The sequence below is a fragment of the Lynx canadensis genome, chromosome D3 (genome assembly GCF_007474595.2).
Source record: "Lynx canadensis isolate LIC74 chromosome D3, mLynCan4.pri.v2, whole genome shotgun sequence".
NCBI classification, from domain to species: domain Eukaryota; kingdom Metazoa; phylum Chordata; class Mammalia; order Carnivora; family Felidae; genus Lynx; species Lynx canadensis.
In genome coordinates this window covers 13968656-13983087 of record NC_044314.2, presented here as the reverse complement: position 1 = coordinate 13983087, position 14432 = coordinate 13968656, and the positions used below count along the sequence as shown (strand labels likewise).

The 14432-nt window shown below is 44.0% G+C and overlaps 1 protein-coding gene across 1 annotated transcript in view; it reads left to right on the top strand.

The window, feature by feature from the left end:
* The first annotated feature begins 9287 nt into the window (after nt 1-9287).
* PHLPP1 (PH domain and leucine rich repeat protein phosphatase 1) overlaps nt 9288-14432 on the top strand; it is a 215108-nt gene continuing 209963 nt past the window's right edge. Inside the window, exon 1 of the mRNA XM_030336622.1 lies at nt 9288-11027. Within this exon, the coding sequence (XP_030192482.1) occupies nt 9494-11027 (1534 nt within the window). The 5' untranslated portion in view covers nt 9288-9493. The remainder of the gene's footprint in view (nt 11028-14432) is intronic.

Here is a 14432-nt window from a genome sequence, read left to right as displayed (position 1 = left end):
GTTCTGGACGGTTTATCTTTGCATTACTTACTTTAAACCAAAATATGGTGGGGGAGGGGGTGGCGCTTGGGGGAGAAACCCAAAAAAAACCAAATACCCAAACACTCCTGGGATTTCTAGGAGTGTTTCATTTGACTGTCAAAAGAAAGTATGGTGGTTGGGGAGGGGTGGGAAGAGGGGGGTGTCAGGGCTCCCCCTTGCTGCTAAGTCAGATGCTTAATTGACTGAGCCACCTGGGTGCCCCTCCTGGGGCTCATTTTTTAATCACGTTCAAAGTGATTGGCTCTGCCAATCAGGTTGGCCCCGCCACCTGGGTCCAGTACGGGGGTTTTTTTTTGTTTGTTTTGTTTTGTTTAAGTACTCATTTTTTTTTTTAATTTTTTTTTCAACGTTTTTATTTATTTTTGGGACAGAGAGAGACAGAGCATGAACGGGGGAGGGGCAGAGAGAGAGGGAGACACTGAATCGGAAACAGGCTCCAGGCTCTGAGCCATCAGCCCAGAGCCCGACGCGGGGCTCCCCGGACCGCGAGATCATGACCTGGCTGAAGTCGGACGCTTAACCGACTGCGCCACCCAGGCGCCCCTTTAAGTACTCATTTTTAACGTAACAATACAGAGGAGTGAGGGGCAATTTTGAGAAAGAAACAATAGCGAGGCATCTGGGTGGCTCAGTGGTTACGCGTGGTCATTGGACTCTTGGTTTCAGCTCAGGTCATGATCTTACAGTTCATGGGTTCAAGCCCTGTGTCGGGCTCCTCAGCTGGCAGCACGGAGCCTGCTTGGATTCTCTCTCTCCTGTCTCTCTGCACCCCAACCCCCTTCCCAGCTCATGCTGTCTCTCTCTCTCAAAATAAATAAATAAACTTAAAAAAAAATGAAATGCTGCTAAATTGTGATAGAAAGATGGGGAGATCAGAAACGATGACTATGGTGAAATAGGCTATCACCATATTCTTATTTCCACAAGGAAGAACGGTACAAAAAATAGCATAAAACACTGAGGGCCAGTAGTGTCCTGAACCCAATCATTAATTCACTTTTCACAGAGCTCTTAAATAAATTATGGTTCTCCAAAATGATGCATTTTTTATTTAGAAATTAAAAATTGTGGTGAGTTTTTTTTTTCTTTTAGTAAGATGGAAAAGTATTTATGGGATAGTTTTGAATGAGAAAAGCAGGATAAAAAAATTGTAGCTACATTATGATCTCTACTACATTAAAATGCATTTAAAAATCTGAGGGGAAATATGTGAAAATAACTAGGAGTCATTGGATTGTTTTGTTCTCCTTTGCATCCTTACAGTTTTCAGTATTGTCCAGACTTTCTATAATGAACTCTTAGAATTAATATTTAGGGCTCTTAAATTAGGTTTATAGCTTATCGATTGTTTTAAATTATAAATAACATTTTATTTTATTATTTAAAATTTTTTTAATGCTTATTTATTTTTGGGAGACAGAGAAGACAGCATGAGCAGGGGAGGGGCAGAGAGAGAGGGAGACACAGAATCCCAAGCAGGCTCCAGGCTCTGAGCTGTCAGCACAGAGCCCGACGTGGGGCTTGAACTCACCAACTAGGAGATCATGACCTGAGCCATCCAGATGCCCTTATAAATAACATTTTAAATGAAGTAAGTGATGGGAAACTTAACATAAGTTTAAACTCTTAATTGTGGACAAAATGTAGAAATTCAGATTATAACAAAAACCTCACAGTTGATTTTTTTTTTTTTGGAAAAAAACACCTTTGTTATGAAGTATAATATAAATAGGATAGTATATAAAACACAAAAGTACAACTGAACACATTTTCTAAAAAGAGGGACCTAGATAACCCAAGACAGAACACTATCAGCCTCAGAAGTCACCCTAGGCCCCTTCCCATTGCTCCTGCCTAGTGGTTTTGTGCTATTACTGCCTTTTCCTTTTGTTTAAGTTTTACCACATAAACTGCATCCCTAAAAAGATATAGATTTGTTTAGCTTATTCTTGAACTTGATATAAATGGAGTCATATGGTAAGCATTCTGCCATGCCTGGCTTCTTTAATCAACATGCTACGATTCATTCATATTGCTTAGCATTGTGATCATTTATTCACTTTTGTTGCTGTGTGGCTTTTTCAGTGTAGACTATACTACCACTGATTCATCCGTTCTACTGTTGATGGACCCAGGTTCTGGAGTCACTAACTGCAGCTGCTGTCAATATCCTTGTCAGTGTCTCCTGCTATACATGTGCTCACTGGGACTGACATTCTGTGCCCTGACCTTACTTTGTGCTGAGATTTCTACCCAACTGTGACTATAAAAGAAAAAAACTGATAAAGACCCTGGAGTTTGGGAATCCGAAGCCATGGATCTTGTTGTCATAGACTGGTTCCTACTGATGACAAATTCCGATTTCAAAGGACTGACAGCCCAGCAGTTTTCTTAAATGTCAGAATAAACCTGCTGTTATTTTAAATGCATTAAAACTTTTTTAAAATGGCAAGAATAAGTCTTAAAAGGCTCCCCCCCACACACACACAAATTAATAGCATCTAAATGTGAAGCTCTCTGCTTTTTGACTAACAAAAACATTTGCCAATGTTCCAAATTAGACAATTTTGTTTTTAGCCAGAATCAGAAATATATATTTTTTTGAGCCAGAAGAGACTTTAGAGACACTGTCTAGTCCAGTCCCTTCATTTCATAAATCAGTAACTGAAACCTCCTTGAGGTTGGAGGTCTTCCTTAGGTCATACTTAACTAGTTTGTATAGGGACTAGAATGAGGACTTCCGACTTCCAACCTTAGACATTATTGAACTCCTCTAAAATGTTACATGTAGCTACCTTTCAATTATGGAATGGGTAGACGGCTGAGAATGTTACTCTGCCATTGTCACCATCATTATATCCAAACTTACTCATACACCCCACTGAGCATGTCTGCTTGATTTTCCTGGCACCCCATGGTTACCACCGAGGTATGGTAAGATCACACGCATTATATGGTACTGGTGCAGTGGTTACATTTTGTAGTATTTTGATCTACATGGCAACAGATGGTTGTAAATTGTTGAATTCTGGAAGGTGATAGCTCTGCACTTACCTAACCACATATTATGGGCTGCAGAATGGAAAAGCACTAGAGAGAACTCTTTGCAAGCTCTAGTGCTGTGATTACCAAAGGCTAGTCTGATTACCAAAGGCTTGTCATTCCTATGTTTTTCTCTGTGTTAAAATGCACTTTCTTTAATAGTATTTTTATGGTATTTATAGTTTAAAAATATTTTCTAGGGCAATGCTTACAACTCTTTTATTCACTGTTATGTACTCAGACCTAGCTTAGTGCCTGATGTAGGAGACTCAGTGAATATTTAAATGAATGAGTAAAAGGTTGAAATCCCTAGTTTGGTCATCAATTTTTGGGGGTGGTGGGATTTTACGAATCCCTGAAATTTAGAAGTCTGATAAATTTCAGACTGTGGCTCCTAGGGAGCACTACAAAACACCTAGTGAACTAGAGTGTCCCCACCCCAAATTGGTAACTACTTGGTTCGTGAGAGGGTGACCATATTTCGAAATAGGGTCTTTGCAGATGCACTCAAAGTTAGGATGAGACCATAATGGGCCCTGGTCCAATGACTGTTACCCTTATAAGAAGAGGAGTTTGGACGCAGAGACACAGGGAGAAGGCCATGCAATGACAGGTGCCAGAAAACAGAGATTGGAGGATGCACCTCCAAGCCAAGCAGGGCTGTAACCGGGAGAAGCTGGAACCGGGAGGCAAGAAAGGAGGCCCCCCGAGCCTTCAGAGCAAGCTTGGTCCTGCTGACACCTTGACTTTGGACTTCCAGACTCTAGAACTGTGATAGAATAAACTTGTTGTTTTATGCCATCTAGTTCAAGGTACTTTGTTATGACAGCCCTAAGAAACAACTATATCTAGGAGTCCAGACTGGTGGGTGTGATGGGAAGTAAGGGGAAAAGGGTAAGATTTCTAGGAATTGATTGTGTGTTCCATAATCACTCTGTTTTGGGACAACAAAAGAGAATACCCATGCTACTTTTTTAGGGTATAATTAATGACTATAAATATAGGGAAATCATTATCTGGAGACTACTTTTCTATTTTTAGTCATGGAAGATTTAGGGGAAATGCTTTGGGATGATTTTGGAAAGACTTTTTTTTCTTTTCTTTTCTTTTTTTTTTTTTTTTTTGTTAGACAGGAATCTTGATGGAAAGAGATCTTAGGCATATGGGACAGACTAGAATCCAAAATGAGTTTCTAAAAAGCTGAGTGTAAATCGATTTTTAAAATTAATATATTTTAAATGTGTAAATATTATAAAGGCCCACTATTTAAACAATTGTATAATGAATTCCTATGTAAGATAAAGAACAAAGAATGCTTTGGGAAGAAATATTTATACACTAATATGTAACTAATCTATGTAGATTTCCGTATTTCCCATTTGCCTGAAACAAGAACTGTTTATATAAAAGAAAAGAGTAGGTAGAGGCAGCCGGGTGGCTCAGTTGTTTAAGCGTCCAACTTTGGCTCAGGTCATGGTTCCTGACCTGAACTCATGGTTCCTGAGTTCCAGCCCTGCATGAGGCTCTCTGCTGTCAACACCTGGAGCCTGCTTCAGATCTTCTGTCCCCACTCCACTCCCCAACCTTCCCCTGCTTGTGGGCATGCACTCTCTCAAAAATAAATAAACATTAAAAAAAAAAAAAGAGTAAGTCAATTTTAGCTAAAGATTTAAAAAGAATGATAATGCTTTTATATAAGCTTCCTTAGGGCAGGTATTTTTGTCTAACTAGTTACTCAGGGTAAATGGTACCTACACATACGATTTCAATAAATCTGTTCCAGAAGTGTCCCAGGTGATTTACATTGAATGAATATTCCAATGTATTCACAATGATTTACATTGATTACAATGATTTACATTCCAATGATTTACATTGTTCCTGGAAGGGGGGGGCTTACAAGGTCTCTATTTCTTGGTCTAACACTTCCTTGTTGTGCTGTAATATAACACATTTGTTTATTTCTGTGAGGCAGGATGTGAGATATAAGAAAATGACAAAGAATCGCAGGACTTAAAACGGTGCACTAAAATCTGAAAATCTATCAAGTGTATTTGTAAAGTGGACTGCTTAAGATGACAGTGACAATCTAAGTTCTTGATAGAGTTCAAATGGTAAATTTTGTGAGGGAGGGGTAAGGCTTTAGAGAGAACAGAAGGTATCTTCCTGCCAGTGAGCAGGGAACATACGAATTCAGTTTAGCCACCTGGGGCCCATTTAGTGCACTAGAGCAGTAATTTGCTAAATGGGTCCCTCATAGTAAAATAGAATGAGTAAATAGTGAGCAATTTAGGCATGGTAAACCACTAGTAGCTCAAGGGATATAAGAATGTGAAACTATAATTAGATCCCTTGTTCATAATGTACTAACTAAATGTATTACATTGTATATTGCATCTTTCTGAGTTTATTTCTGGACACAGCTGAGCCCTTAACAATTCAGACTGAAACCATCCCAGCTATCAATTCATGCTTCCATTAAAATTCCAACTGCTTATATTAGAAAAAAATTCCAAAGATGGTTTCTTTTATCTTGGATCTAAGGATGCAAACAGGATTAACCTAGATGCAAAGCACAGCAAGTCAGTTATAAATCACACAGCATAAAATAAACTGTGGCTGTAAATTGAAAATTATGTTCTCTTTTTCTATACTTAGCTGTGAAAATATTTTAACAAGTTGGCATCAGGGTTTGCAACTTTTACATCTGTTGTTTCTTTTCAGGATTATCTTTTAGCATTTTAAGATGTGATTCTTTGCAAAGTGTGGCTTGTCAGAAATGTGGTATTAGATTGTAATTTGGCACACCTTAAAAAGGGTAGGGGGCATTCATGAGTTATGCGGTTTCAGGATACTGGCCTATTCTCCACTGTACTTTTAGTAGGAGAAGCTGCTATTTCATGGGTGTCTGGAAAACATTTGTCCTTTACTGAAATGCTTTTCTTATTCGAAGAAATCATATAGTGTGGGTTGGCTCAGACGGTCTGGATAATGTTCCATGATACTACCAAGTTCTAAGCACAAGTTTCATTGCCCTTATCTATTCATTGCCCTTGTCTATTATTTCAACTATGAGGTTCCAGTTGATCTAGTGGTTAAGGGGACTGTCTACTCATTATGAACTCCCATTTTCTTTCTGTCTCTCCTCTCACCCCCAAGTTTAGTAACTTTATTGAAGGTTTGGAGGTGGAACAAGGGATGGATCACACTGTGAACGCTTATTCTTCTGTTCTTCCCTCACCTCTGATTTTTATTATGCTGGGTACAATGGAATATGGCATCTTTCAGACAATAGACACTATGCAGGAAATCGTTTATCTATGTAAGAATTATATTCTACCTTCTTTCTCTTCCCTGCCCTATCCCCCAACACAGGATTTTTTGTTTTGTTTTGTAGGCTGGAATGTATATCCTTTTTTCTTTATGCTGAGATACTTTAACATTAACCTTATTCATTATTTCCCTCCTCTTCCCAAATCGGTAATTCCTCACAGCTGTAGGGCAGGAGTGTATGATGACTCCCAACCCCTCCCACCTCCAGTACTTTGGACACTAAATTCTCTGAGCTATGCCTTTTCTTTAAAATTTTGCCCCTTGAAAAGGAGGTGTTTTGGTTATAAATACCTTCAAAGATTAAACAAAATTCCTAGAGGATAAAAAGGCAGTGATTGCATAAAGCTGAATGACAGGAACCAGAGCTAGATTAAGTACAGTACTACAATTTCTTAGGGTGCAAATGGACGTTAGGCTAATAGTGACTGTATTTATGATTAGAATAAATGTTTCCTGAGTTTGTTATACTAGCTAAACAAATATACCTCTAGAAAGCAGCTAGCTATATGGGAGTTAATATACATTTCTTCAGTAGCAAAAATTAAACAGGTTTGTAGGAGATCCGCTAAGGAACTAATGAATATAAAGACTGAAGACTGTGTAAACAGTCTATGTTTTAGCATTGAAATTTAACATGCCTTTTGTTTTTTAATCATATTAAATAAAAGATAAATTAAAATACCATTCTTTTCATTTCTAGAACAGTTTGTGTTAGGAGCTACTCAAGGCAACATATGGATTAGTGTAGTTGAAATTTATCTTCAGTATCATTACCTTTTTTCTGCCTCTTTGCTTTCTTTCAGAGACAGATCCTTCAGCAAGTACCCAGTTTCGTTACAAAAAAATTCATCCAATGGTAGTCTCTTTGTCTGACTTCCTGGACAAGGTCAGTTCCCCTTGTTGTATTTTTTGTCTTTTCCCATGGCACCTTGTATTTTTCCCTTTTCTAGATCACTCTCACTTGTTGACTTTCTTTGTAATCTATATGCTCTGTGAAGGCAAGGGCAGTGTCTGATTTTTTTGGTTGCTTAACAGTGACTAATATATCATATGTTTATAGTTTTTATTAAATTAATTGACATGACTATCTTATCTCTTTTGGGAGAATGTGCATTCCCCCTATTTTTAAAAACATGGAACTTGGTTCTGTTGATTGAAATGAAATGCAATAAAAATTAGTTTCATGAGGCCAAGGGGTAAGACTTCAAAAGAAAGATATAGAAAGTCATTCTCAAGACTTTCCAGCATCAAGAGAAATATTTATTTTCATCCTGGTAGCTTCCTCCATTCCTCTTCAGTGAAACAGTGTAGATAACCTAAGTATGGCTTTACTTGCCCTTACCAATTTCTATTATTTCAGCAACAAGTTCCAGCTGATTTTTTTAAAAGATTTTTTTTTTTAAATTTTTAAATAATCTCTATACCCAAGATGGGGCTCAAACTCACAGCCCAGAGATCAAGAGTCTCATGCTCCCTTGACTGACCCAGACAGGTGCCCCTGATCTCTCTCTTTTCTCTCCTTGCTTGTTTGCCCCCATCCCGTAATGTCCCTCCAGGTTTACTAACCTTATTGAAGTTAAGGGAGGCCCTGGATAGAGGCAGCTGACAAGTCTCACATGTGAAAATTTATAAAAATAAATCTGGGGGAATGGTAATTCAATTACAAATGTTTACTAAATTCTTTTGAATAGCAACCTGTTCTAGTCTAGCCTACAATATTGTTTAAATCGATGAGAAAATGAAACTTTTCAGACCACAACTAAACATTGTAGGAGCAGAAAACGGTTTTTTTTTCTTAATGTTTTAAGAAAAACCAACGTAAGACGTAAGAGGGAACACACAGGACCGATCTCATATCCCACGTCTCCAGTCCATGTCTTCTACTTTCCACTGCTTTGCGTTGTCGTTAAGTTACTTCAAACTTTAAGGTCAATGGGAAAAAACAAGACAGCAGCCCTTTGCCTTTTCCTTCCCGCATATGGCTGTGGAAGAGGATAGGCTCCAGGTTGCACGATTTCGAAAACGCGTATTCAACAATTGCCCATTGGACTTTGTCTTCCCCTGGACTTGAAAAAGTGGGGAAAGTGAGGTTGGCCACTTTTATGGCCAGTTATCCTGTGGTGCTGTGGGCGTGTTTTTGCATCTCATACAATGGGTGGAGGTGAGAACCAAGGAACTGGGACCTTCGTACCGGTTAGCGTCCCTCAAAGCCCTCACTTTAAATTAGCAGGGAAAACGAAAGTCTTCTGGGGAGCGGGAATGGGCGGGTTGGGCACAAATTAATGAACAAGAACATTCCCGGGCACAGAGTTTAACAGCAGAGGGCACAATACCCACTGCCCATAGCCGGCGGCTGGCTGAAGGAGGGGCATAAAATAAGGAACTCTGGGGCCTGTGGTTCGCCCTGTTTCCTTCGGCATGTTCGTTCCAGCACTAGAACTACAACTCCCAAAGTGCAGCGCGCGTCTGTGTGTGAGTGTCTCCTCTCTCTCTCTCTCTCTCTCTCTCTCTCTCTCCCCAGCCGGCCCCTCTCCCAGGCATCGCAGGCACCTCCCGGGATACTGCCCCCGCCCCCGCCCCGCCCCCGTACGCACGCGTCACGTTTGTTTACCCTGAAGCCCCGCCCCTCCGCCGTCCTCCAGCTCTCTCCACTTCTCCCAGGAATGCCGTCATGCTAATGATGCATATTCATGAGGCCCTCGTGGAGCTCCCGCCCTGCCCGCCGCCCGCCTTCCCGCTCCCGGCGCGTGATTAATATTCAATGAGCCCAGCTACGCGGCTGGTTCGCCCCGGCAAAGTGGGGGGAGCGGGCGGGGCCTGCGCTCCAGAGCCCGCGACCCGGGCGGGGAGGGCGTGTGTGGGGGGGCGGTGGCGGCTAGGCGGGCGGGCGCGCGGAATGGAACACCGAGACACCGACGGAATGCTCCGAATTGCCACATAATCCCCTGGAACGGCCGCGCGGAACGCCATTGGCTTCTCCCTTCTCCCCGCGCCGCCGTCTCCCACCTTCGCCTCATCGCCTCCCTCTCCTCCCGCTGCCTCCGGAGCTGGGGGGGAAGCGCGAAGCCCCACTGCAATGGAGCCCGCCGCCGCGGCTACGGCGCAGCGACTCCCAGAGACCAGCAGGGAGGACCGAGCTCCGGCTCCCGCGGCGGCGGCGGCTTTGGCGGCTCTGGCGGCAGCGGCCGGGGGCGGCCGGAGCCCGGAGCCCGCGCAGACCTCGGCAGCCCCGACCGGCGGGGCGCGGGAAGAGGCCCCCGGCGAGGCGCAGCCGGGGCCACCGCCGGGCCGGGCGGGAGGCACGGGTCGCCGGCGGCGGCGCGGCGCGCCCCAGCCCACCGCCGGCGGGGCTGCCCTGGTGCCCGGGGCCGGCAGCGGCGCCAACTCCCTCCTGCTGAGGAGAGGGCGGCTGAAGAGGAATCTGTCCGCGGCCGCCGCCGCCTCGTCGTCCTCCTCGTCGCCGTCGTCGGCGGCCGCTGCCGCCTCGCACTGCCCCGGCGCCGCCGGCCTCTCTGCCTCCTGTTCGGCCTCGGCGTCCCTGTGCACCCGGAGCCTGGACAGGAAGACGCTGCTCCTGAAGCACCGGCAGATGCTGCAGCTGCAGCCGTCGGACCGGGACTGGGTGAGGCACCAGCTCCAGCGGGGCTGCGTGCATGTCTTCGACCGCCACCTGGCCTCGACCTACCTGCGCCCGGTGCTCTGCACGCTGGACACCACGGCCGGCGAGGTGGCCGCCCGCCTGCTGCAGGTGGGCCACAAAGGCGGCGGCGTGGTGAAGGTGCTAGGCAAGGGGCCCGGACCCGCGGCCGGCGCGGAGCGGCTCCCCGACGTCGGCCCCCGGCTCGCGCCTGCCGAACCCCGGGACTTTGGGCCGCCGCCGGGGAGGAGCGGGCTGGCTGCCGTCGGGGGCCCGCCGCGCGCGCCTCCCGCGGACCTGCAGCTGCGGGGCGGCCCGGGCGGGTGGGCACGCCGTTCCTCCCGCGCCAGCCCCGCGCCGTCTGACTCCAGCCCGGGGGAGCCGGGCGCCCCGCAGTCCCTGGACGGCGCAGCCGCGGGCCCGACCTCCGACACGGAAAGCTTCAGCCTGAGCCCCAGCGCCGAGAGCGTGTCCGACCGGCTGGACCCCTACAGCAGCGGCAGCGGCTCGTCGTCGTCGTCCGAGGAGCTCGAGGCTGATCCGGCCCCGTCGGGGGCTCCGGGCCAGCCCCGCCTGCCCGGCCGCTCTGCGCCGGCCCGGCCCGGAGCGGGCGGCCGGCCGCCTTCCCCGACGGCCTCTCCGCCTCCGCTGCAGCCGAAAGCGCCGAGGGCGGCCGATGGCCCGGGAGGGGCCGCCCGGGACCGGCCGAGGGAGGAAAAGGCGGCTGCAGCCTCCGCCCTCGGCCGCCCCCAGTCGACCCCGGGTGGGAACGGGGCGGCCCCGGAGAAAGCGCCTCCGCCGCCCACCCTGTACGTGCAGCTCCACGGAGAGACCACCCGGCGCCTGGAGGCGGACGAGAAGCCATTGCAGATCCAAAATGACTACCTCTTCCAACTGGGATTTGGGGAGTTGTGGAGGGTGCAGGAGGAAGGCATGGACTCGGAGATTGGCTGCCTCATCCGCTTCTATGCAGGTAAGGGAATCACCTGTGTTTTGACGTGCGGGCTGTAAACACTTCCAGATCCCGAGGAGTTGAGTGCCAACCAGGAGTAAACGCGGGTCCTCGGGAGTCTTTGTTGCTTCTTTACAGCTTTCACGGACCATCTGTGTAGTAGTATATCGAGCAGTTTTAATACCCGAGACTTGCCGTCAGTCTTGAGGGCTCAGAGGTTGGGAAGCGATGTGGAAAAGGTGGCACAGCCACCAGGAAGTACGGGTGGCAGGTACTTCTGAGAACGGCGATAGGACTTCATGTTAACAGGGAGGGCGCTTCCTTCAGGCCTCCCCTCCTGGGCACGTTGGGTTGGAGGCGGTTTGGGATTGCAGGTAAACGGTCTCGTGCACACAATACCGACGGAGGGGGGGGGGACCTGAGCAACAGAAATGCTCTAGGTCACTCTTTGTGCAGTTGTCCCCGTTTGCCATTCTCGCATAACTCCCAGGAGCTCCTTTCTCGTCATCCGGTTCAGCTGTCATGCTGTCATGCTTATTTGCCCACTTAGTCCTCGCTGGCAGATAGGACCCCTCTTCGTGAGACTTTTTCCCCAGAGCTTTTTTTTGCTTTATTTCGGTTTCACCTGCAAGTTTGAGTCTCCCATCAAAAGTGATGTATCGTTTCTTTTTCTCATTTCTGACTTACAGCCTTTCTAGCTAGATCTGACCATGACTGTGTGGCCGCAGGGATCACAATAATATTTGAAGTGGTTACCATATCTTGAGATGTGATCTAAAATCTTCCTCATTCATTGATTCTTTTTCTTTCCTTTTTTTTTTTTTCAGTTCCAGCTTAAAACTTCTTTACTTTTCTCTTTATTTTTTTCCAGCTTTTGGAGATACGACTGACGTGTTAGATCTAATTCTTACTAGGGGTGACTAATGTTTCTCTTTTGATTAAAGACTTGGCAGATACCAAACTAGGGAGCTATACATCCTGGGTGTTATATTTGAGGTTTATATTTGTTTGCATCTTTGCATGTTTTCTTTCTCTTCCTTTCCAATTATGTTCTTAGTGATGAGAAATTTTATTTAAAATAAAGTTAGCATAATAGAATTAGAAGACTTAACTCTTCCCCAGCTTTGCAATTCTAGTGTATAGGTGCTGGTGGAAAAGTAACCCTATTTGTAACTTGATTAATCTGTTCCCATTCTTTCTCATTTAATGTTTTTTGGTCCAACTGGTGTCTTAGTGGCAGTTGAGTCAATGAATAAATCTTTACTCCCACACTGAAATATGCAAGACCAGGAGCATTCCGGGTGAGGTGTCTTTTTAAGTTTCACTGAAGTTTTCATATAACTCAAGTGGATTTCTGATGGATTTTTGTCTTCTAAAGAAAACCATATCATGATATCATAGCATTTGTGGTATCTGAAGATAACATCTCAACTGAAAGACATGGCTTTAAAAGTTTATGGCCTAGAAAATCAGTGATTTTTTTTTTTTTTTTTTTTTTAATGTAGGAACAGCAAGTGCATCCTTATCTCCTGGAGCTCATGTGTTTTGTAAGATACTGTTATTTTTACAAAAGCATTAAATGGTAATCACACTTGGAATGAGAATGCTAACATGAGAATGATAAATGCCCTTATCACCAAACCAATTACGTGGAATGAAGTATATAGAGAGGAGGGGATATGTAGAATAAACAGTATTGAACATTTTATACATAAAAAGCTCTGCGTCTCTTGTCCTTGTGTTGATCATGATAAATGTCTATGGGAAAGGTTTTGGGTGTCCTAGTCATGAAATTTAAATCTTTGATTCCCTCAATTACCTCTTCAAGTGTGTCTAAAATATTCTAAGTGACTGATATACAGTGGTTTTTGTTTTTTTTTAAGCTTATCAATCTAAAAGTGACACATTTTCCTTCTGGTTAAGTCAAATTTCTGGTGTGGGCATTTTGATCTTTTTTGTTTATGAAAAGCAGCAGTTGTTTCTTAACTTGCTTCATTTCTGTGTGCACAACATAAGTACATATATACTTCTGTGTATGTGCTTGTCAAAATGGCTAATAAAACGGGGGCGTCACACGCGGTATCCAACCTGCCCTTGAATGTGAAGCCAGTGTACAGGTGTCCCAGAAGCAAGATGCTTGTTATAGAGGTGTCTGGTTGTTTGTTTTTTACACAGAGTTGAGCCTATTTTAAATCCTAGGCAATACATAAAATGTCTCTGTTGATATGCATTTGCCACAGAACTAAATTGCGCTGATGGTACTTGAACTTTTGCAAGGAAGCTTAGTTATTGATGAACAAAAGGGCCTTGTTATAAGGTGGTCTTACTTATTATGGGAACACCGTCAGGACTTCACAGGCAAATGAGGGTTTGTGCCTCGCTGGAGGAGATTCCTAGAAATTACCCTGGCAGTCGAATGAATGTAGTAGGACACCCAACGAGAATGTGTTACATTTTGGTAGTATTTCTTATCCTTAGGAAAAAGAGAATTAAAGTTTATTTTAGATAAAGGTGTCGCATGCCACATTTGTTTTTATAATTCTAGGTATGACTTTTAAATTTCTTGCTGTGTGTCTTTTTGTTTAGGTGTGTAGTTGGAGTTAAGGATAGATTAGGAAGTTGCCTTTGAAGCATTTTGAATACTGTCCTGTATTTAAATTGAACTCATTATCTGCTATCTAGTTAGCTACTTTTTTTTTTTTTGAGAAGTTCTTGTTCAACCGAGAACTTTCATTCTTTTGAAGGTCACCTTTCAATGGAATTTTAGTATTTATAACTTGACTCAAGTTATTCTTAAAAGTCTTTGAAAGGCATTCGCAGTTGCTTTGAATATTTAATACTTATTTGGGTAAAGTAAAATGGAAGTCTTTAATGAGGTATAAGGTGTTGGACGAAAGGTGCTATCTAATTACAGAGTTGTTAATGAAAACTTAGTTTGAAAATTGTATCTTTCAAGCATTCTTTAAGCTGCTGACTTAAAATATGACAAAATTTAAGTGGCTGTATATGAAGTTACTGGTCTTAAGTATTTTAAGTATGTTAACATTTAATTTCCTCTTAAAGTTAACTATCTTAAATTTTCCTTGGAAGAGAGTAATTTTAGGTTAAAAAGTTTAAAAATTTATGTGGCTTGACGTAAGTTATGGACTTCAAAACATTAATGAGCTTTGTGTTTTGGACTCCCCAGGGAGTCTGAGTGATTGGCCAAGGGCAGTGTTAAACTATATATTTTTTGACTCTGTTCTGCCACCTTTTAGATTTAGTGGTTTAGCTATTTCAGTTCCAATTGTAATAGTGGGAAAGGGTGTTGGCAGAATGGAGAGCACACCCACTGTGCCTAGTGAAATCTTGGACAAGATGTTTTTATGGGACTTTTGGGATTGCTCAGGAGAACAATCTCCTAACCCCTCATATTTCTTCTCTTTT